Source organism: Alosa sapidissima, chromosome 4 (genome assembly GCF_018492685.1).
Source record: "Alosa sapidissima isolate fAloSap1 chromosome 4, fAloSap1.pri, whole genome shotgun sequence".
Classification (NCBI taxonomy): domain Eukaryota; kingdom Metazoa; phylum Chordata; class Actinopteri; order Clupeiformes; family Clupeidae; genus Alosa; species Alosa sapidissima.
Window position 1 is genome coordinate 36791263 of NC_055960.1, and position 24354 is coordinate 36815616.

The 24354-nt window shown below is 41.2% G+C and overlaps 1 protein-coding gene across 1 annotated transcript; it reads left to right on the forward strand.

Moving 5' to 3' along the window:
- Positions 1 to 1373: 1373 nt before the first annotated feature.
- On the forward strand, positions 1374 to 23956 carry LOC121707535 (protein FAM3C-like). Its single transcript, XM_042090186.1, has 10 exons — positions 1374 to 1471; positions 2616 to 2638; positions 2944 to 3042; positions 8021 to 8074; positions 8996 to 9170; positions 9612 to 9670; positions 10596 to 10646; positions 22553 to 22637; positions 23200 to 23326; positions 23699 to 23956. The coding sequence occupies exons 3-10, from the start codon at positions 3021 to 3023 to the stop codon at positions 23825 to 23827; spliced, it is 702 nt and encodes a 233-aa protein (XP_041946120.1). The 5' UTR covers positions 1374 to 1471; positions 2616 to 2638; positions 2944 to 3020; the 3' UTR covers positions 23828 to 23956.
- The last annotated feature ends 398 nt before the right edge of the window (positions 23957 to 24354 follow it).

A 24354-nucleotide genomic window follows, 5' to 3' on the forward strand; every position in this document is an offset into this window, starting at 1 on the left:
CCTGTAGGCTGAATAGTAATTGAGATATAGCCATTCTAACCTGTTGACAGCCATTTTGGCAGCCATTTTGAAAATGACCCCTTTCCCAAGGTCAGATTTTACAAGATGTTTAGTATGTTATTTAGCATGTCCAACAGTACCAGAATCCATAAAAAAACCTTTTGAACCCTATATTGACCCGCCTATAAGGAACATGGTGCTGCCAAAAAACGGAAACATAGCCTACATTGCAGAGCCACTTTTACTTTATTATTATATGGTGAATAAATGTTACACTACTGTGCACAGCCCACTGATTTATAAAGATCAGTGGCACAGCCCCATGCTCTGACGTGACGAAGCTAGCACGTTATTAGCAGCGGTTAGCTAACTATGCTAACATTAGTTATCTACAAGTCTCCTCCAAGTGACAATCATTTTATATACAATGCTTAGCTTACTTATTAATTCTTTATTTATCTTACTTACATTGAGTTGACTGTGGGGCTTAATCCACAGATGTGGTGGAGCACTGTTTTGTTATGGTTTGCTAAGGAGTAACCCTTTGCTTTAAAATAGTGGAGATCTGGGACGAGATAATTTAATCTAATTTCACATAATTACAGAAAACTTAATCAAGGATTGAAAGGCATTTTTCTGTGTATCGGAGTTGTGTTAATCCCACATATGTCATTTGACTGTCCTTTTCAACTCATATCACTATAAAATCCCATAAAACCGGACAAATATCAAGGCTCCCAATACATTTCAATGGAGCCGTAAGGTGAAGTTGACGGGCCATGTCTGCCTGCACGGAGCTACTGGACTGCCATTGGCTCATCTGCGTTCGATGGGCGGGGTTTTGCGAACGGTCAATTGTACCAATATTTATACCCCTCCTTAGATGCTGACACAACACTTAGTAACCTCGAACCCACAGGTGGCATTATGAAAGGATTGTTGTTTGGTTTTATCTTTTGCTAGTCAGCATTGTTGTTGCCAGGTGTACAAACTTTTCACCGTAACACAAGTTCAAAGGTATACACAAAGTTTAGGGGTTTATATAGCGATCAAAGGTCACACATCGAAATGGGTTACATAACGTTCACTCGCTTGCTCTCTCATTGGCTGTTTTGAGTAGCCTAGAGTCCACTTCTAATGCCATCTTTATCTCTGCAGCTGCAAGGCCAAGCATGCTTTTTTCAAACAGGCTTCGCCTAGCCACAATGAGACACAGAGAGACATTGGGATACAGAGTGCACATAGAGAATAATTCTGGTAGAATAGCTTCAGTATGTTAATAGTATTAGTTAAACTTGTTATTTTAAAATGTTATAAAACAAAGTTATTTAAGAATAACTTCAGTGTATTACTTGATTACCATTAATGTTATATAAATACATGTTTTACCGTTTCAAACTCTTTCTCATTGTGATGAGAAACCATAGTAATAATTTATACCACACCACCCGATTAAGTCTACATACAGCTGGTGAGTTTTCTGATTTATTAGGCTACTCTAAACATATAAATGGTTAACAGACAAGTTAATTTATGCCAGTCTAATTTATTACATCATATTACATAACATCATATCACATACCATGTTAATCTGCTCTACGCCTGCCTTAATATGAGTGGTTTTGTTTTATATCTGATCAGAATATAACAGCACAAGTGTGATAAAGCTGTCATATATTCTCCTTAATGTTACATTGTCTATGGGTTTGATTGACATTATATTGGAGACTTCTGTTTTTGTATCCTATGTTGTTGTTGTATGTGTTTGGTATAGTTGTATTGTTATTTATTGTTGTTTGTGCTTAATGTTCTATGTGGCTCCCTTTGAAATTCCCTCCGGGGCAATAAAGGTTTCATTCATACAAGAAGCTTGTGAAAGTATAAGATTAAAATTGCATTCTAGTAACAATAGTGAACATTTAAGTGCTATACCTGGTGTGCAATACAATCATTCTGAAATATTCAGCATGCTGTTGAAATTAAGCTCAGCTGTCAAGAAGCTTGTGAAAGAGCATATATAATAGCCACAGCGATGTATGCTATCCTGTTCGTCTTGTCCAACCAGCTCACTCAGATCTCATTTGAATACTACTGTACCCTGTTCCTCTAGTCCAACAAGCTCACACCTTTATGACAAGCCTTCATTCTCTCAGTTGAGGATAATTCTCAACGTTCAAACACGTTCAAAGAAACAGCTCACAAACCTAAAGGATATGCAGACCATTAGGAAAGGACAGAGCGGGTAATATACTGAAGGATTTTGACATTATGGTAGATGTGTAAAAACTGTCGTTCTTAAGCTAAGTGGTTGATTTACGTATGGTAGCAAAATGTACGGCAGAGTGAATGGAACAAAATATGGCATGCATGTCTTATCTTTGATTTTCTAGATGTCTTTGCCAACACTGTTCATCATCTTAAGCTGAGACAGGCTATGTGGAAATCCAATTTTGTGTCCTTTCAGAGTTCTCAGAGATACCTACAGTGGAAGTGTCGCTGGCTTAAAGCCAAAGCTTTTGTTGTACACTTCTGTTGTGATGAACTGGTTCATAACTCTTTGTGCACACTGCATTGTCAAACCATCTAACTAATTGGCTTCTTTTCAACACTTTCAGTGGGGGTCCACTGAGAAGACAAGGTACAGTGTTTGTACATTATTTTGGTGTAGTTAGTTTCCTTTTGGATGAGCATAGGATATACTCTACACTTGTGATGATTATAATGTGCAATGCTGGCCATATGTTGGTTCTAAAATTGGAGTGAACTGCTATGTAGCCTAAATCGTATCATGCCATTTAAATGCCAATGAACAACACTAATGCTCAAAAAGTTAGCAGACTTTCTCAAAAAGTTAGCAGACATCATTATTCCATTTTCTTGCACCAAGTGTGCTCTCTGGCTGCAAGGTCAAGACTGGATAACTCTGATCTTTTCCATTTATAGACTGGAAACGTCTTTTGATTGTTTTGACTACAATTGCTTTAACATGGATTTTGGTGTCTTATCAATCACTCCTAAAGATGAAAGTTGTCAATCTTCTTGGTAAGTTGGATTTCTGTCCTCTTTAAATGGTTCAAACCTTTTTTTTTAAATGTATCAGTGTTTCTTAACATCTTAATCAGTCCACTCAAGTACTTGTGTTATCAAGGATTCAAGTAACTGTAACCCAAATTAGTATACTGCCACTCCAAATTATGTAGCCTAAACATAAGTATGGCAAAACAGATACCCTTACTCAAGGGAGTATAACATTAAAATTGCATTCTAGTAACAATAGTGAACATTTAAGTGCTATACCTGGTGTGCAATACAATCATTCTGAAATATTCAGCATGCTGTTTAAGCTCAGCTGTCATTTTTTGATGTTCCTCCTGAAAGACATGTGTTATGTGGAGAGTAACCATTATATTCTGTCTTGTCTGTCCACTATTAGTAACTCTAGAATGGACATACTGCCACACTGCTGGCTGTTGTGACACACTAGTCGCACTAGTGTCAAAAAAGAAAAACAAAGCCACTCAACAAAAACAAAGGCCTTTGGAAAATTCCATGCAAAACTGTCATGTCCATAACGCCAAGTAAATGCCATGGTATTTGTAAAAAGTGAAACGTTTTTCATGTAAGTTCTACAACCAAGAAGATTGAATGCTCAAATTTCAAGTGATCATCATTCACATCATGCCATACCATAGCATTGTGTTGGCGTTATGGACGTGACAGTTTTGTCTGGAATTGCCCCTTTAATAAAGCATGGCAAAACTGGTTTAAAAACATGGGCCTACCCTCCTGTTGTGTTCGCGGTTAAATTTGACCGATTGACAATTCTTGTATTCCTGGTCAAAAATGAACGTGCATTAGAAATGAATGGGTGAGAAAATGGTCAGTGTATAAAATTGAGTCAAGGCACATATCTATTGATGAGATGGACTGTATCTGTGCTTCTGTGCATTCACACGCACACACACACACACACACACGCACGCACGCACGCACGCACGCACGCACGCACGCACGCACGCACGCACGCACGCGCGCGCGCGCGCGCGCGCGCACACACACACGCACGCACGCGCGCACGCACGCACGCACACACACACACGCACGCACGCACGCACGCACGCACGCACACACACGCACACACACACACACACGCACACACGCACACACGCACACACGCACACGCACGCACGCACGCACGCACACACACACACACGCACGCACACACACACACACACACACACACGCACGCACGCACGCACACACACACACACACACACACACACACACACACACACACACACACACACACCGTCACTCTTTGCTTCTTTGCCAGCCCCCACTGGAACCATATAGTATTTTGCCCTTTCTGACTTGCATGAGCTCAGGTCAGTGAGGCCTGGCCGCGGGCCATAAATAGCAAATGGAAGTTCAAAACTGGTAATATCCAATAGAACTTAAGTTGATACAGAGGTCTATCACAACATTAGATGATAATATATGTTTTACTATGGATTTATAACAAGTTAGTCATAGCACTTGATTAGGCATAGCTGTAATGATGGTGGATCAAGGACGGATCCTTCAAAGCTGTGTGTATCCTCTGCGTGCTTGGAACAAGCACACTCCTGTGAACACATTTATGGAAGTCAAGTCAAGTTCAGCGCATTTCATACACAGAGGTCATTCAATGTGCTTTACATAAACAAAACCAGACAGTAATAACAAATGAAAACATAAAAGGGAAATAGTGAAAGAATAGTTTAAAAGGTCAAGATCATATTAAAAAAAAAATAACGCACAAGGTAAAATCATTTAAAAATAAAGAATAATTAAAAAGACAAAATAAAAGACACAACTCAGTGCAGTTAGCAGAAAGCATCTGAGAACAGTTTGGTCTTAAGTCTAGATTTAAAACTGGCTACAGTTGGGGCCTTTTTGATGTCATCCGAAAGTTGGTTCCACAGCTGAGGCGCATACAGTAGCAGCTAAAAGCTGCTTCACCATGAATCGCATGAATATGCATGTTTAGTTCTAACAGCAGGTTTTACTAGCAGGTTTTTCTCCTGAAACCTGAGAGGTCTGGAGGGTGTGATTTATAAACAATATAACAATAAAGTCAATTCTGTGACTTACTGGAAGCCAGTGCAGGGACTTAAGAATTGGAGTAATGTGGTCAGTTCTTTTAGTTTTTGTTAGGACCCTAGCTGCTGCATTTTGTATCAACTGAAGTTGTTTGATAGTCTTTTTAGGAAGGCCTGTGAAAAGTCCATTGCAGTAATCAACCCTGCTGTAGATAAATGCATGAATGAGTTTTTCTAAATCATCTTTTGACATCAGCCCTCTAAGTTTGGCAATATTTTTGAGGTGGTAAAAAGCTGATTTAGTTATCGCTTTCATGTGGCTGTTGAAATTCAGATCACTGTCAATGAATACACCAAGATTTTTAGCAGTATCCTTTGCTTTCAACCCTTTTGTGTCAAGGACAGTGGCAACCCTAAGTCTTTCCTCCTTTTTACCAAATATAATTACTTCAGTTTTTTCTTTGTTTAGCTGAAGAAAATTTGAGACATCCAGGTGTTGATCTAGCTAGACTGGAGCTAACTGTTACAAGTAGCTTCTAGGGCCTACTAACATCACTGTTCTAGGGCCTACTAACATCACTTATTGAAGGCCTGTTAACGTTAAATCCTCCGGGTTGGTCTGAAGACACAGCTGTAGCTACGCCATATCATTGGACTGAGTGGGACTAACGTTAAGTTAACACAGACTTTTCTTTATTTTTATTTATTATTTATTTATTTATTTTATTACTTGTTAATTTTTGTTTGTTGTCTGTCTTGTATGTCTAGCGTTAGGTGTCTCGGGAACGCTGGCGATTACGCCGCTCCATCAGCCATCTTTTGTCTTGTGCGTCTTTTGTAAATTTGTTTGTTTGTCTTGATGTCACGGGAACGCTGATGACTACGCCGCTCCATCTGGCATTTTGTCTTACGCGTAAATGTCTAGTGTGTAAAGCGACCTTGGGTGCTTTGAAAGGTGCTATGTAACAAATAAAATAGTACTAATACTAATAGTATTAGTATTTATTCCATACCAGGGGTGTCCAAACTTTTTGACTCAAGGGCCACATTGGGTTTTGGAAATTGGCTGGCAGGCCACACAACAAAAAATAATGGGTATATATAAGTTTTATATAATTTAAATGACAAAGTAATTTTGTTGTAGAAAATTAATTTCTAAAGAAAAACTGTTAATTTGATGTTGTTTAATTAATTTATAAATAGTGCACTGTCACTTTAAAACTCTTTTGCCAGCTCCACTCAAATATAGCCTATGGCTAGTGCTGTGCCTATGGCTCATGCCCTCTCACAGTTTATAAGTGGTCAGTAGTGGGAACTACTGTTGCCATCGCGATTTCCTTTTAAAAGTTTCTTATTTAAAAGGTAGATATCAATTATCAACAATGACAAGCCAGCTGGAACATGCCGCGCTCTCTCCCTCTCGTGCATGCACGCTCAAATGCGTTCCTAATTAAATGGGTAGTTAGATCTGCTGCAAAGGAGATACTATGTATCTCGATGTAACAAGCTGTTTCGACATTGACATTGTAATCGCTCTCTAAGAAGAGTATAAAGCAGTTTGCAGTAGCCTAAAGTTACTCACAGTCGTCTATCGCTGGAAAAAAATTGCGAGCGGCCTAACCTAATTAAATGCTTGGCAGGCCGGATTAAAGTGCATGCGGGCCGGATCTATGATAAACTAATAAATGCTCGGCGGGCCAGATTAAAGTGCGTGGTGGCCGCAGTTGGCCCGTGGGCCGTAGTTTGGACACCCCTGTTCTATACACTGACACAGAGATTCAAGGGGACCATAGTGACAGAGCTAAGTAAATTTGTGTGTCATCTGCATAGCTATGATATGAAATCAAATTATGTTGGATGGTTTGTTTAAGTGGGAGGTTGAATAAAAGTGGCCCCAAGATCGACCCCTGGGGAACACCACGTTGGTGTTGAGGTACAGTTTCCAATACCAACAAAGACGATTTAAAATCTGTGCTAAACAAAGCAGTTCACTATGTATTTAAATGTACACATTGGGCGCTATCTTAACAATCTGAAACTCAAGTATCAAATGATGGATGTTCCTGGTCTGTGGATGTTCCTGATCTGTGGCGGAATTGTTTTCTGAAACTTGCAAAATATGAACAGGGAACGTTTGCGCCGGAACACGGCTTGTCTTTTTGCTGAACCACCCCCGTGGGCGCAATTGCATTCCCTAATTTACTGACGTCTACCTGTGGAGGGAAAATTCCAATATGCACTGAATGCAAAATAGGAAAGACAAAAGCGCCAGTATACAAAGTCAATTGTGCTTCAGTGCACGATAGGGCCCATTGTGTTATTATCACTATGTAAAGTAACCTAAATGAAATATGGCTCAAATCATTTTACAACTTTGAACTCTCACACCGTAATAGTGTAAATAAGGCATTTAGGAAGGATATCTAAACATTTTGAGAGAGAATGAGAGCCACTGCAAGCGAAATATTACACTTTTCTCTTTATGATTTTGCTTAATAGTTGCTGCTTTGTGGTTTATATTGGCAAATGAATCAATGAATTTATACACGTGGGAGAATGACTGGTGCATTCATTGTTTTTCAAAAAGAAGCGGGCATGATTTTTAATAACGCACACCTGCAGCTTCCTGCACACTCGCTAGTCTGTTACATTGTGTGTTTTCCGAATGGTAAGAAGAAGCCTTGTCTTGTCTTTGAAGGATTTGACTCGACAGGGCTCGTTCTACCAAGCACGAATCCTCGACTTTGAGAAACAGCAATAGTCTTAACCAAAAGGAGGCTAAGGGGTACACTGACTATATCATTCATGCGTTTTCACCACCTACTGACAAATGCGTAGAACACAACAATCATATGGTTTGTGTCCCCTGTAGTCTTGTTTTGGTGTACAATGGCCGCTGCCTGAATAAGTCGAATGATGTCAACTTTATCTTCCTACAGGTGACACTGAAGGATTTGTACAATCAGACATGTTTAAGAAGATATATGCAGAAAGTAAGTTAATCCTCTACTGCAATAAGTCCCAAGTCTATTTTTGCATATGCGTATGTGATATATTCACTGATGTGCACTACACATTCAGTTGGGTTTGTTGTTTTTGATTGGCTGGTTGGTTTGAGATGTTGTTGGTGATTAGGTTCAGAGGGCAGTCAGGTCTCCTGACTTCCACTGGTTGTGTCACCGCACATTCACTGTTAAAAACATTCTTGTCCGCGCTGTGGCACTAGCGTTATTTGTATAATTATAGAGTTTATGCCAACTGCAATTAGTTTATGAAGAGAACCTTCATGACCATTAATATTTAATAAATAATTAATTAATGATGATTATTTTAATTTTGTTAATGAATCATTTATCCGTTATTCATTAATTTACCTGTACATCTCATGGTGACAGAAAAGCCTCCCCCCTGGTTATGCACATAAATAATTAATGACAGACCTTAATGAACAAAACGAATTAATGACAGACCTTAATGAACAAAACTAATTAAAAGTGGGAAGTGATTCCAGCTGTCCTAATCGTCAGTCTCAACAGGAGTTGCAAATAGGAACCAATAGTGATGGAGTGTCTTCCACACTTATTCATTTTTTGACTGAATAATATCACTCATCTACCTGGGATTGATATAATAGTCATTTCAATCAACAAATACAAAACCAGCAGAGCTGAAGGTGAAGATCAAAAGAAAAGGTGACAGGACACATTTATCAGGCAATTATGAATTAGTGGAGCCTTGGAATAGTGGGTTGAATTTTCAAAATGTGTGCTTACAAGGACACAAAAACTGGCCCACTGCTCATCCCTTAAGAATTTTATTTTTAACTCGTTTGACGTTTCGAGCGCACACACTCTTCATCAGATCGCAATGTGAATAAATGTGTATTTATATCATTCAAATACTGATTCTTACAGCCCAAGATGAAGTAGGGCGCAGGATGGCGTCACTAGGTCTACAGAGGAGGAGCTTGGACAAACCTGCCCCTTCCAAGTGTGGTATCAACACATGTCCTGATGGCTACTTCGCCTTTCATCTAAAAAGTGGTGTCGCAAATATACTTGGACCAAGAATTTGCTTTGAGGGCAACATGTGAGTAAAGTAATGATTACAGTTACACCATTGAAACTAAAGTCAAAAGAAGTAAGTGCTAAATGCCATTAAAATGATTTAAGCTAAACGCAAAACTGATGATCACATTGACAGTCTTTGAACATCTCACTGAAATGAATAATACTGTAGCTATAAATAACAGACTTGAGGCAAGACACTAACTCTATGTTCAGACACTGCCATAAACAAGGCATATCATGTTTGGAAGATTCCTTGGAAGAGCCAATAGATAAATCATTATAGCAGCATATTATTTGATGAATTACTGATCGTTTGCTAAATCCTGAAGATGGCAGTACAAACTAACTGTCTACATTGCACTCCTCCATTTCCACATGTTTTGTTCATGTGTTTAAAACCACAGCATAATTTCTCCACACACACTATTTGATTGCAGGTTTGATTTCATGTGCTCCATAGGTTAATGAGTGGGGTTGCCAATAACATTGGCAGAGGAATTAATATAGCCTTGTTGAAAGGTGAGGTGCCCGCTGTGACTCCCATAGATGTCATTTCATTTAAAAATTAAAATGGAATAATGAAATGTTAGTAGTAATGTTTATTTTTATTATTATTTATTAGCACAATCCCTGCCCTAATCATGTCATTGTTAAACCTGTGAAAATATGTTTGTAAAATATGTATGTAAACTGATGTCTATTTATTTATTTACATCAAGGCACTAAGGATATGCTCATACTCTGGGCAGCCGTGGCCTACTGGTTAGCGCTTCGGACTTGTAACCGGAGGGTTGCCGGTTCGTGCCCTTGAGCAAGGCACCTAACCCCTCACTGCTCCCCGAGCGCGGCTGTTGTAGCAGGCAGCTCACTGCGCCGGGATTAGTGTGTGCTTCACCTCACTGTGTGTTCACTGTGTGCTGAGTGTGTTTCACTAATTCACGGATACTCATATATACGACTATACTCACACCATACAGTAAAAAATGTGCCAAATGTATTCAGTCCCATTGGTGGCACAGGTGGAGCATGGCTTTAAATTAACTTGATGCGTCCGCAAGATGCAATATTCTTATGAATGCTAGAGGCATTATTTACATCTCTGGGGCCGAGTTCTGTGGTCTGCATTCTAGCGGACCTCTCCATCAGTTACACATACAGTATTTGGGCAAGGTTTTGTTCACAACACATGGAGTTGTGTACGCAAACGTATGCGAATGCTTTGTCCAAAAGCAAGCAATATCCCCATCCTTACAGTCACCTATTGTGGAGACAGTCTCCAGGCACAGAGCTGTTCATGGTTCAGTGCCTTGCTTAGGGGCACAACAACGCTGGCAAGAATCGAACCTATGACTTTCTGGCTGTTGCATGAAGAATTTCTTAGCCAGAACACCAGACTTGAGATAACAACAAGGGAACACATGATCTCACCTTTATTTTCCAACAGGTGACACTGGGGAAGTTTTGACCACGGCCAGATTTGACATGTATGATGGAAGTAAGTTTATATATATCATCTTTTACCAGAGGTGGAAAGTAACGAAATACATTTACTCACGTTACTGTATTGAGTATTTTTTTCTGTGTATTTTGTATTTTTTAAGTAGTTTATAAAATCGGTATTTTAAATTTTACTTGATTACTTTTTGAGTGAAGTATTGTACTTCGCTACATCAAAAATCCCATCCTTTACTTGAGTAAAAAAAAAAGTTAAGACTAACGAAAACAGAAAGGGAGAGAAAAAAAATTGTGCCCTAAACCACTAGCCTAGTGATAATGATCAGCATGTAGCCTACAACAGGACATGAATCAAGCTGGCGCCATGCAGTCTTTCTGAAAGTGATGGAGATGCATCAGATTAGCCTATGAAAGTGTATTTTCCGCTATTCCAATGGGTTGTCTCAGTTCGTTTTTAGCACCAATGATTGAGATATTCAAGCAAACACCATGGGATTTCGTGTTTTGACGTTTGTGCTCACCTTTCTTTGGAAAGAAGTTTATTAGCAGTTGTTTCCCCTCATTGTTTCCCCTCATTCCCCTCATTCATTCTCTCTTTTTCCTGTTTTGGCCTTTGTTTTTAGTAACCTGACTTGGCTTTCTTGGAGAAAGACATTGCACCAGCAGCACAACAATTAGCGGTCCACTACTAGCGATGCTCAATAAACAAAAGATAGACTACCTTATGAATCGTGCAGGCGGACTAAACCATTTAGCTCTTTAGCAAGGGAGAGTGAGAGTGACCTTAGACAGTTTTCACTATGTTTTGTATACAAAATCCAGTCAGTCAAACTTTACATTTCGTCTGACATTCATTTTTACATTTAATTTGGAAGTTAAAATATTCAGGTAAAATAAATATATGGTGGAAATAAGTATTGAACGCTTATTTTTTTCCAGTAATTAGCCTAAACTTCCAGTGAGTCTATTCGAAATTTTCACCACACATTATATTAACACACATATAAAAAATCCAAACATAAGAGTTTTGTGTATTAAAGTGGAATGACACAGGAAAAAAGTATTGAATGTGCCTACTGAAATTTCTTCAATACTTTGTGGAAAAGCCTTTGTTTGTAAGACAGCTTCAAGACATTTCCTGTATGACAAAACTTATTAGTCGCAGTATCAGGTGTGATTTTGGTCCATTGTTCTAAACAGATTCCAGAGGTCCCTCTTGTGAATCCTGATCTTTAGTTCCAGATTACTTCCAGAACTGTTTAATTGAATTTAATTGAATTGGCTGCTTTCAAGTCTTTCTGGAGCTTTCTCCGAGTGGTCCTTGGCTTTTGGAATTGACTATCCTTCTGACTCCCTGGTCAGAAATATTGCGAGGAGATCCTGTGCCGGTTGATGATGCAGTGATGTTTCTTCCACATGGAGATAATGGCTCCCATGCTGCTTACTGGAAGATTCTGAAGTTTTGAAATGCATCTGTAACCAGTTTCATTGATATGTTTTGCAACAATAAGGTTGCAAAGGTCTTGGGAGAGCTTTTTGCTTTTATCCATCATGAAATGTTTCTTGTGTGATACCTTGGTAATGAAAAACCTTTTTATAGCCCATCAATATGTAAGCTACTAACCAAGCTTATATTAATTTGTGCAGATAGAAAGGATAACTACTCTCTAACTACTTACAGATTCCAGCTCGTTCCTTCCCTTTCCTTGCCTTAGTGCTTTTTCTTAGCGTGTTCAATATTTTTTTCCCTGTGTTATTCCACTTCATTACACATGACTCTACTTATGGAGTTGTTTGGATTTTTTATGTGTGGATTACCTGAGTTATTACTAATGCCTGATGAAAATGTTGTGCCCCCTGTATTCCACTTTTCAAGGGCCCTCTCCTCCATTGCCCCATACTTCCCACTTTCCCCCCCAGTTCGACACCCTTTAATCTGCTGAACCTTCTGCTCCTTTCCAAATATAAAAAAAAACTCTCTGCAACTCAACGTTGGCCTGCCTGCCTCAGCTGCCTGTGAGGGGCTTTTCAGTTGTGCTGGATTACTGTTCACTGCAAAGCGACCCAAGGATGAGTGCAACAAACTTTGAAAATCAACTACTGCTCAAACTTAAAGGAGAACTCTGGTGATTTTTCACATAGATCTCCATTTCTCAACATCCTTATCAGGCAAGTACCTCTACTCGGCGGCCATATTGCAACACTTTTTGGGCACTTATCGTTCATCTATTTCGGCAGAAATGCGTGTGCGTAAGGCTTCACGACACCAATCTTGCTCCAGCAGCGAGTGTAACAGAGTTATAAATGTAGTTTAGTGTTTGTATGTGATTTTCGCCGTAATTAAGCAGCTGTAATGAGATTGGTGTTTTGGAGCCCCCTTTGGAGAAACGGTGTACTGCAGCTCTGCTACTTTTTGTCCATGTGTTGTTGCCGTACCCGATCAGAAGCGTTATGCTTTGCATTGGGTAGGTTGACTGTATAAAGCACTCCCCACTTTGTTTTAATTTTGTAACTGTAAAATGTTGTTTAAGTTGAAAACTTCGACATATCACTTATGTTATATTACTTTACATGTACTGTTAGGATTTGGGTGCGTTTCTAGCAACTTGGAGAAAGTTTATTTATGTTTTCATTATGACCACGAGATCACACACTGAGTCTTACGTGACTAGCTGTAAACTCCGCTAGCAACTTTCCATGCATTCAGTGTAGTTTAGTTTAGTGTCCATGGAAAGTACAATTCAGTCAATTAATTAGCAATGAATCTACAGTTAGTTTAGCATTATGTGTATGGATTATCTCTGTCTTCGTCTGTGAATGTTTAGTGAGTCTCTTGGAATTTTAATTTGTTCTGTGCACCTGAACGCTCAATGTTGCATGTCTCCCTTTCTAGTAGGGCTGACAGTGATGATATGAATGATGCATCTAATATAGCCCATTCAACTTAGTGTACTTCCTTTTATTTTGCTTGCGCAGATGCTGTTTTATGTACGCCAGTGCCTGAAGGCATATGTTGTTTTGGTTTTTCCAAAGGTATGTTGCTCCATATGTAAAATGTGAATTAGTTATAGAATGAGGAAATATTTTCCTGTGCATCTTTCTTAAGTTTATTTTATCAATGTCTAGTATGCTAAAGGTGTATGCTTCTGTAGGAATGTTTCTTTCTGTGTTATTTTAAAGAGATAATTATCAGAAGCGTTATGCTTTGCATTGGATGCTGTTTTATGTACGCCAGTGCCTGATGGCATATGTTGTTTTGGTTTTTCCAAAGGAATAAATGTCATAAAAGCCCGTTTTGGTCTCAGTCCCTTCACCGCCTGACCACCGTTACACTGGTGCCGTGACCTGTCGATCTCCCAGATCTGCCCGACGCCGATCGCCGTGGATGCTGCGTTGAAGTCCAGCTCAAGTGTGCGAGATCAAGTGTGGTTAGAGTTGTCCTTGTATATGGTTAGGCAGTATAGGGCTGTGTTTATGTTATTCCAGTGTGGGGAATTGTTTATTATCCTTGATATACAGTAAGTTACAGTGTTCTTTCTCTAATATTGTTATCTTATATCAATTTTTTTTTTTGCATTTGATAATACACAACGCAGATACTTGCCATTATGGCTGAGAAATATAGTTACAGTAATGTGGGAGATAATTTTGCTAGTCCAGTTCTTCCTAAAGGGAGGGGTATTTGGGGTGCATGGCGGGGTTCTGATAGCGGTACTGTTGGACATGGGTTGGATAGTGGGGAGGTAGGCTATTCCCAGTCATTAGCTGACAGCGATAGGGGTACAGGGTCAGGTCAGAATCCAGGTTGTACTCCTGTTGGCCAGTCTATGGGGGAGGGTCCTCTCACATCCACACCCAGCAGTATTGATTCTGCCGCCATTAACCACCTCACAAGCATGGTGGGACAGTTAGGTGCCCAAATTGGTGAGTCTATTGTATCCAAGTTAATGTCTGCTGGCGTAGTGAATACTAGCAGTGAACACCAGGGCGGCTCATCCCCTGCACATCACATCGCACACATGCAGAACACATCACCTACACATACAGGCACTGACACTAGCACTGTAAGACAGACAGACTCACACGTTACTGTACATGTAAAATCAGACGAAGAGCCTAAGTTGTTCAGAGGTGACGGTTCTGACAAATATCCAGTCCAGGACTGGATCGACATGACTAAAGCTTATGTGAGAAAGCAGCGGTGCCCTGTGGATGAGCAGGCAGAAGAGATCATGGGGAAGTTGATGGGCAAAGCGAGAGATGTTGTGAAGGTTGCCCTGCGTAGTGATCAGACTCTCGATGTGAAACAGAACCCTGGCCTCATTTATGATATTCTCCTCCAGTATTTCAGTGATGTGTCCTCATGTCTCCCACTAGCAGGTTTTTACTCCACCCTGCCCAGACCTGGTGAGAGCCCAGTTGATTACTGGTTGAGAGTGAACAGAGCAGCTGATCTGGCTGATGAAGGCCTCAGCAGACAAGGTAGGCGGATGGAGAATTCCGGTGAAGAGGTGGCGCGTATGTTTGTCAAGCATTGTCCCGACCCAGAACTCTCCTCTATCTTTAGGTGTAAGCCCATTCACGAGTGGAGTGCTCGTGACATACAGTTGAGAATTGATGATTATCAGAGGGAGCTAAGGGCCTCTGGAAGAGCCTGTGCAGATGTGCGGGTAAAGAGCCACACCACCACCCTTGCTAACATGCAGTCTAACCCAGCGGCATACAGTCAGCCTGTGCCTGAGCAGTGTCACACTCAATGCCCCACCCTCATTACTGCTCCAGTCCCTATTCACCCGCAGCGTCCCCCCTCTGTCACAGTTTCAAGTCAGAGCCACGCCTCACATCAGACTCCATGCCCCCCCTTGTGTGCCTCTACACCAGCTGTATCACAGAATACTCAAGAGGCTGAGGATAGGATTCTGTCTCGTATGATGGCCATGTTAGAGCAGATGATGGGTAAAGTGCAGCAGCGCAGCAGTGCTCGTGGTGGAAGATTCCAGGGTGGTAATCGTGAGAAAGCTTGTCGTGTCTGTGGTGACAGCAAACACACCACCATCACCCATTGCATGTCAGAGAAGTTGTGTTTCACCTGCCTTGCCCCGGGCCACACACGTGTGGGATGTCCCACCAGGTCTTCCCCTGAGCCTCAGTCTAAGGGAAACTAGTTGACTCATATTCAGAGGGAGACAGTATGGGTCATGATTTAAACTCCCGCAGTGAAGATCTTTCTAATGCAGAAACTGTTTACGCAATGAACAAGATTGCTTGTAATGATGCTCAAACTGTTGTCTTTCAGAATATACACAAAGTTGTCGGCAGTGACAGTCTTTTCTATACTCCTGTGATGATTGGTAATACAGTGACCCTGAACCCTATGCTAGACAGTGGCTCTATGGCTTGTACTATCAGTGAAACTGCGGAATTGAAGCTTAGAGAAGCTGGAGCTTTCACAGAACATGATCAGTTCAGTACAGATGTTGTCCTCATTGGCTGTGGTGGCCGTCACGTCATGCCTAAGTCAGCTGTCTATCTGCAGATGGAGGTGTATGGCTGCAAGATCATAGTTCCTACTCTTGTTGTCCAGGGCCAGCATGATGAAATGATATTAGGCACTAATGTTATCAAGCATGTTCTTCGTCAATATAAGCAGTGTGATGCCTATTGGAAAGCTGTGTCTGCCCCTTGTCCTGCTGGTGATTCAGAATCTGAACAGTTCCTCTCCATGCTTGCTGGTGTGGACCGTTGGAGAGGTGAGGAAGTTCCCTGCAAGATAGGCACTGTGAGAAGCAACTCAGCTGTGTGCCTTGAACCTGGTCGTGAGTACTTGATGTGGGGAAAGCTACCCAAGTCTGCTGCTGTATCTCCTGGTAGCACTGTGATGGCCGAACTCACATCATGTCGCTCAGCTCCAAGGGGAATCCTGGTAGCGAGAATGGTGACGTCTTTGTGGGGAGACAGATGGCTTCCGTTAAAGCTGATCAACACTTCTGATAAACCCGTCTTGGTGAGACGTAACGCTAAGTTAGCTGATGTTTTTCCCTGCATTGCGCTCGAAGATATGGATGACACACACACTGGGGTCTCAATGGCCAGTTGTTCTCTAGTAGCTAGTGGTTCTGAGATTGATGCATGTTCTGTTGATGACAAACTCAAGGCAGTTGGATTAAGTGAGATTGACATAAACTCCTGTGATGTGACTGAGCATTCTGTAAAGGCAAGCTGATCATCTGGATTGTGGAGAGGCAAAGGATTTTGTCCATCGTATTCACCTGTCAGATCGCAGGCCATTCCGACTCCCTTTCAGGCGAGTGCCCCCAAGTCAATATCAGAAGCTGCGCCAAGTGTTGAATGAGATGGAAGAGAGAGAAATCATTAGGAAGTCCACCAGTGAATATGCGTCTCCATTAGTCCTCGTATGGAAAAAGAATGGGGATCTTCGTATCTGTACAGACTTTCGCTGGTTGAACAAGCGAACTTTTAAAGATGCTCACCCTCTCCCTCATCAGGCTGACTGCCTAGCAGCACTTGGGGGAAACGCTCTTTTCAGTACTATGGATTTGACTTCTGGGTTCTATAACATGCCATTGCATGAAGATGACAAAAAGTACTCTGCCTTCACCACTCCAATGGGTTTGTATGAGTACAATCGTTTACCACAAGGTCTCTGCAATAGCCCTGGCAGTTTTATGCGCATGATGACTAGCATTTTTGGAGATCAGAACTATTTGAGCTTGCTTTGCTACTTAGATGACTTGCTTGTCTTTGCTCCTGATGAAGAGACTGCTCTGCAACGTTTGGAGGTGGAGTTTAGCAGATTGCGTAGCCACAACCTGAAGTTAGCCCCCAAGAAGTGCTTTTTCCTCCGAAAGTCTGTGAAGTTCCTTGGGCACATAGTCGATGAAACTGGTGTGTCAACTGATCCCAGTAAGGTTGAGGGCATCATGAATGTGACAAGTGCTGACCTAATGGAAGCAGACGGTGTGACTCCCTCAGCGAAACGGGTCAGGTCTTTTTTGGGAATGATCAATTACTACCAACACTTTGTACCCAATTACTCAGCCATCGCTAAGCCCCTCTTCTCTCTGTTGTCAGGCCAGAAACGAAAAAGTAAGCAGAAGCTGATGAGTAAACACAGGTCTCAGAGCAGGAAGTTGAGTGCTGTTGACTGGACCCCTGACATGGAGCAAGCTTTCCAGAAACTAAAATCGTCACTGGCCAAAACAGCTGTCCTTGCTCACCCTGATTTCACCCGCCCGTTCATGTTGTCTGTAGATGCTTCTCTTGATGGTATTGGCGCCGTTTTATCACAGATCAAGGAGGGAGAAACCAGGGCAAGGCCCATCGCATTTGCGAGCAAGTCACTTTCTCAGTCTCAGAAGAATTACCCTGCACACCGTTTAGAATTCTTGGCGTTGAAGTGGGCCATCTGTGACAAGTTCAGCCACTGGTTGAAGGGTCATGTGTTCACGGTATGGACAGACAACAATCCGTTGACTCACATCATGACAAAGCCTAAGTTGGATTGCTGTGAGCAACGTTGGGTGGCCAAGCTAGCCGGCTACAACTTTGATATCAAGTATGTTCCAGGTCCACAGAATGTTGTTGCCGATGCCCTGAGCCGTGTGCCTTTTGTGAAGGAGAGAGTCAGTCTCAGATTACTTCAGGAGCCTTATACCACACTTCTCTCTGAGGTCCAAGGTTTGACAAGTGACTCTGTTCAAGACACCTTTCGCTGCTCCAGTGCCCGTAATGGGAATCCACGGCAAGGTGATGATTGTGTTGGGAGTATGTCTGCTACCTTGTGTGTTCACGCTCAGTCCATTGCTATGGACGATATATCTGCTGTCCTGCAGTCGCACAGTGAGTGGGAGACTGGAGCAAGAACCCGTGCTGTTGCCGCTTTGCACCATGTCCCACAGTTGGTCCCTGGTGGTCAGGATTCCCTGCCTGCTTACACAGAAAAGGAACTTCGTGATGAACAGCTCAATGACAGAGCCCTCTTTCGAGTCTTGTATTATGTGGAAAGACGTCGCAGACCCTCCAGGAGAGAGCGAGTAAAAGAATTAGTCACAGTCTTGAGATACTTGAAGCACTGGGAGAAGCTTGTTGTGAGCAATGGGATACTCTACAGAGTTTCAAGAGACCAGACCACAAAGTCAAAGCATCACCAGTACGTAGTCCCTGAGTCACTTAAAGCTGTTGTCCTGAGGTGTTCACAATGATGCCGGTCACCAGGGTCAGTTCAGAAGTCTTGGGCTGGCCAGGCAAAGGTTCTTTTGGCTTAGTCTTGACAGGGATGTGAGAGACTATGTCCGCAACTGCAGGCGTTGCATCGTCAGCAAGACAGCCGAACCTGCTGGCAGGGCACCCTTGGAAAGCATCACATCCACCAGGCCACTACAGCAAGGAACAAATCGGTCGACGTGCTAGTGGTGACCGACCACTTTACAAGAATGGCCCAGGCATTCCCCTGCAAAGATCAGTCAGCAAAGCAGGTAGCGAGAGTCCTCTGGGACAAGTTTTTCTGTGTATTTGGGTTTCCAGAACGTATCCACAGTGACCAAGGAGCCAGCTTCGAGAGTCAACTGATCAGCGAGCTACTTAGAGTCTCTGGTATTAGGAAATCACACACCACCCCTTATCACCCTATGGGTAATGGGAGTGTGGAACGTTTTAATAGGACCCTTGGCAATATGATCCGTGCACTTGCTCCAGACACAAAAGCCAACTGGCCGAGACGTCTTCAGACCCTCACATTCATGTACAACAGCTCAGTTCATGAGACAACGGGATACCCACCTTTTTATTTGATGTTTGGACGTACTCCTCGTCTGCCAGTTGATGTCCTCTTCCGTACTGTTCTGAATGATCCGGCTGTGGTCAGTTATGACAAGTATGTGGCATCTCTGACGAAAGATCTAAAAGATGCTATGTTAATAGCTCAGGAACATGTCAGGAAAGAACAGCACCGTCACACTGAGATCTACAACAAGAGAGTTAAGGGCCCTACCATTGACGTTGGTGACCGTGTATTGGTGGCTAACAAGAAGGAAAGAGGAAAGAGAAAGATTGCAGATCGCTGGGAATCCACTGTGTACACTGTAGTTGACAGGAACACTGAAACACACACTTACAGGATACGTGACACAGTCACTGGACAGGAGAAAGTCGTCCACCGTAATCTGTTAATGTTGGTGAATTTCCTGCCTGTCGAAAACACAAGTGTGATCTCTGACTCAGTCTCGTCTTCTTTTCAGCGGTCAAACCCAAGTGACGACTCTACGTCAGTAGTGAGACAAAGTTCTTTGCGTGATGACATGAGTGAGGATTGTGATGATCTGATTTCTAGCCCGGGATCTCAGGGAGCGCAGATGGGACGAATACAGAGAGAGAGAGTTGGATCTGATTCCATAACTGTTCCAGAGCAAGTGGATTCTGAGGGACGAACTGTAGAGTGGATTGCACGATCACCATTCCCGGAACACTCACAAGCTGAGTCAGCTGACAGTGGAGGGACAGGATCAGCTCCTCTTGTCTCTCGGAGTGACCCAGAGGAGATGTCTGAAAACCAGACAGGAGACCAGTCTGTCACCTCTGACTCTAGACCTGTGACTAGCACTGATGTTAGTACAGATGTTGCCAGTAACATGGATGGACAGACTATCAGTTGTGACATAGATGGACTCACACACACAGAGACTGATGGACAGACTGTTGTGACACAGACAGACAAAGCTAATGACATGAACAATGTTGACACAGTAGCTTATGTCTCACAGTCTGACAATCCTAGTACATCCACACAGGTGAGGTCTAGATTTGGTCGTATTCTCAAGCCAGTTGACAGACTAATTCAAACTATGTCGATGCAAGATATTGTTCACACACATCCGTCTATGCAGGCTATCTGCAGGTCAGTGTTTCAGATTTTTCATGATTAGACACAGTTAGAGTTGAGGTCATACACACGTTTGGTGACATGTTATGTGGTCCAAGCTTTCTGATTAGCTTTATGGAGAATTTTGTCTGTTTTTGTTTTGTTTTCTTCTCTTTTCCTAGTGGCTTTAGTACACAGTGTATATGGGTCTTGTGGGGTGTATAAGGCACCCTACTGCCAGTGGTTGGTTGGAGAGTTTGCGCACCTCTTCTTCCACTTCATCCTTTTTGGATACCTTTGTGGTTGGCTGTCCTGTAATTGGTGGCCCTCTGTCTAGTTTTAGAAAGTAGTGTACTTTTTGCCATATTGCAACACTTTTTGGGCACTTATCGTTCATCTATTTCGGCAGAAATGCGTGTGCGTAAGGCTTCACGACACCAATCTTGCTCCAGCAGCGAGTGTAACAGAGTTATAAATGTAGTTTAGTGTTTGTATGTGATTTTCGCCGTAATTAAGCAGCTGTAATGAGATTGGTGTTTTGGAGCCCCCTTTGGAGAAACGGTGTACTGCAGCTCTGCTACTTTTTGTCCATGTGTTGTTGCCGTACCCGATCAGAAGCGTTATGCTTTGCATTGGGTAGGTTGACTGTATAAAGCACTCCCCACTTTGTTTTAATTTTGTAACTGTAAAATGTTGTTTAAGTTGAAAACTTCGACATATCACTTATGTTATATTACTTTACATGTACTGTTAGGATTTGGGTGCGTTTCTAGCAACTTGGAGAAAGTTTATTTATGTTTTCATTATGACCACGAGATCACACACTGAGTCTTACGTGACTAGCTGTAAACTCCGCTAGCAACTTTCCATGCATTCAGTGTAGTTTAGTTTAGTGTCCATGGAAAGTACAATTCAGTCAATTAATTAGCAATGAATCTACAGTTAGTTTAGCATTATGTGTATGGATTATCTCTGTCTTCGTCTGTGAATGTTTAGTGAGTCTCTTGGAATTTTAATTAATTTGTTCTGTGCACCTGAACGCTCCATGTTGCATGTCTCCCTTTCTAGTAGGGCTGACAGTGATGATATGAATGATGCATCTAATATAGCCCATTCAACTTAGTGTACTTCCTTTTATTTTGCTTGCGCAGATGCTGTTTTATGTACGCCAGTGCCTGAAGGCATATGTTGTTTTGGTTTTTCCAAAGGTATGTTGCTCCATATGTAAAATGTGAATTAGTTATAGAATGAGGAAATATTTTCCTGTGCGTCTTTCTTAAGTTTATTTTATCAATGTCTAGTATGCTAAAGGTGTATGCTTCTGTAGGAATGTTTCTTTCTGTGTTATTTTAAAGAGATAATTATCAGAAGTGTTATGCTTTGCATTGGATGCTGTTTTATGTACGCCAGTGCCTGAAGGCATATGTTGTTTTGGTTTTTCCAAAGGAATAAATGTCATAAAAGCCCGTTTTGGTCTCAGTCCCTTCACCGCCTGACCACCGTTACACGAGATCACAACAGATGATTGGCACGATGTCTTCACAGCACACCACATGATTGGCTCAATGTATTTTACAACACACCACATGATTGGCTCGATGTATTCACATGTCAACGTTTTGCCACGGAAGGGTTGTAATATGTGTAGACAACTGCCATATTGGCGTTACAAACTAACCCCATGCATTACTATGGAGGATTTTTTGAGTGCTGTATCTCCTCATTAGAAAGTCTCTGGTAAAACTGGTTGTTCTGGTACCCCCCCAAAAAAAAAAAAGTAACTAAGTAACTTTTACTTAAAGTACATTTTAAATGAACTACTTTTTACTTTTACTTGAGTACATTTTCAGATCGGTATTTTAACTTGTACTTGAGTAATATTTCATCAAGGTATTAGTACTTTTACTTGAGTACAATATTTTCATACTTTTTCCACCTCTGTCTTTTACAGTACTACAACCAGGTATTTTTAAGTTAATTGAGTCTGTGTGTGTGTGTGTGTGTGCACGTACGTGCAGTGTATGTCAGTTTGTATTTGTTGACAGGGTAGAATACTTTGTGCATTTCAGAGGTGGAGCCGGTGGTAGACTTCCTGAATGCCATCAAATTGAACACCATTGTTCTAATAGCCTCTTTTGATGAACCAGCTCACATGTGAGTGTCTCTTTGCTTGAGTGACACATATGACAAACTATGTGAAAGAGTCATTTGAAGAACTTTTATGATATTCATTTTGTCTAGACATATTTCTTTAAAGCAACACCAAAGAACTTTCCCTCTGTCGCACGCACGCTATTTGTTTATCCAGCACCGGCTTTGCAAATAACAATGTCCACAGACAAGGTAGAATATTTTGCATGACTTATAAAAGTATGATGTATTGCGACATCAGATGCAAGTCAAATTTCTAGTTTCTTATGTCTCATTCCATCGAACTACAGATCCGCTACCCGATCTGGCAAACTTACATAGTGCGGTTATAGCCGATAGAGGGCCGCGAAGCGAATGCAGAATTGCCGTTCACCCTGTTACGAGTTGATGAACCACTGAAACGATTTTGGAAACATTATTTTAAGGTACAAAAAACTCTTTGGTGTTGCTTTAATGTAATACCAAAGCTCTATGTTTCATTAAAATCTAAGCATTTCTAAAATGCTTCAATATGGCTTCAGGGAACCTTTATGTCATCTCATTCTCACTCCTCTTTTCCTCTCAGTCTGACGAGTCAAATTCGTAAGCTGATTTCCGATCTGGGAAGCACTGAGATTCTAACACTCGCTTCGAGAGATTCCTGGGTATTTGCAGGAGCTCGAGGAGTAATTGGGAAAAGCCCTTTTGAGCAGGTTTGTATATTACAAAAATGTGTTTATCTAAGCTCATTTCATGAAAGATGTACTAATTTGTCTTTTAATTGATAAATTAGTTTGGTATAGCATCAATAATGTAATTTTTTTACTTAGTTAAAAAGTTAGTATGACATAATTCTCAGATTTTTAAGCCTAAAAAAACATTAACTTTAACATTAACATAAACATAAATGTATGGTTATTTAATGATAACATCAACAGATTCTATGTGTTATCACAGCATACTCATGTAGGAGAAGGAAACCTTAATGGAAAATAGTGTTAGCATCATAATTCATTCTGGCCCTCTTTGTATGAGTAGGGTTTTTTTTATATATATATTTTATTTTCTTTGTTTCATCTTGACAGGTAATAAAGAGTGACACGAGCAATAATAAATACGGAGGGTGGCCTGAGACAGCAAACGTGGGAGGCTGCTTCCCACAAAACCCTTACAAAAAGAAGCTTAATAATGATGACCTTAACATCAAATTGTAGGGCACCAGTTGAAGAGACAACAACAACAACAACAACTGTCCAAGACCAGGGGTGTACTCCAAGTACGTGGTTTAGTGACAAACCTGGGTAAGTTAACTCAGAGTAGGTGGTAAACCTCCTAATAGAAGAGCTGTATGGCTTCATCGTCCTAACAGAACAATGCCATAGGGCTCTTGTTGTAGGAAGTTTACCACTTACTCTGAGTTCACTTACTCAGGTTTGTCACTAAACCACATACTTGGAATACCCCCCAGAGGCACAGAGAAAAGTTTTATACTGTTTTTTTTATAAAACATGTTGTACAATTATTATTCAACAAGGGCATCATAATAGAATTCAATATCTCCCCTATGAGTTTTTTTTAGAAAATACAAATTGTATTCATTAATGATTTGCTTGTATAAACTTGTATAAAACTCACACGCAGAACATAATAATTATGCTGATTAAAATGATCTTTTGAAAGTTCTGCACTGGCGTGAATGTCCTCTTTGGCAGATAATGTAAAAGGAAACAAACAGGAAAAA

What these genes read in the sequence shown, in the direction of transcription:
- LOC121707535 (XM_042090186.1), top strand. Translation starts at nt 3,021, where the DNA reads ATGAAAGTTGTCAATCTTCTTG. An exon ending in GAAAGTTGTCAATCTTCTTG is followed by an intron (nt 3,043 to 8,020) that starts GTAAGTTGGATT and finishes ATCTTCCTACAG; the next exon opens with GTGACACTGAAGGATTTGTA. An exon ending in ATTTGCTTTGAGGGCAACAT is followed by an intron (nt 9,171 to 9,611) that starts GTGAGTAAAGTA and finishes TGTGCTCCATAG; the next exon opens with GTTAATGAGTGGGGTTGCCA.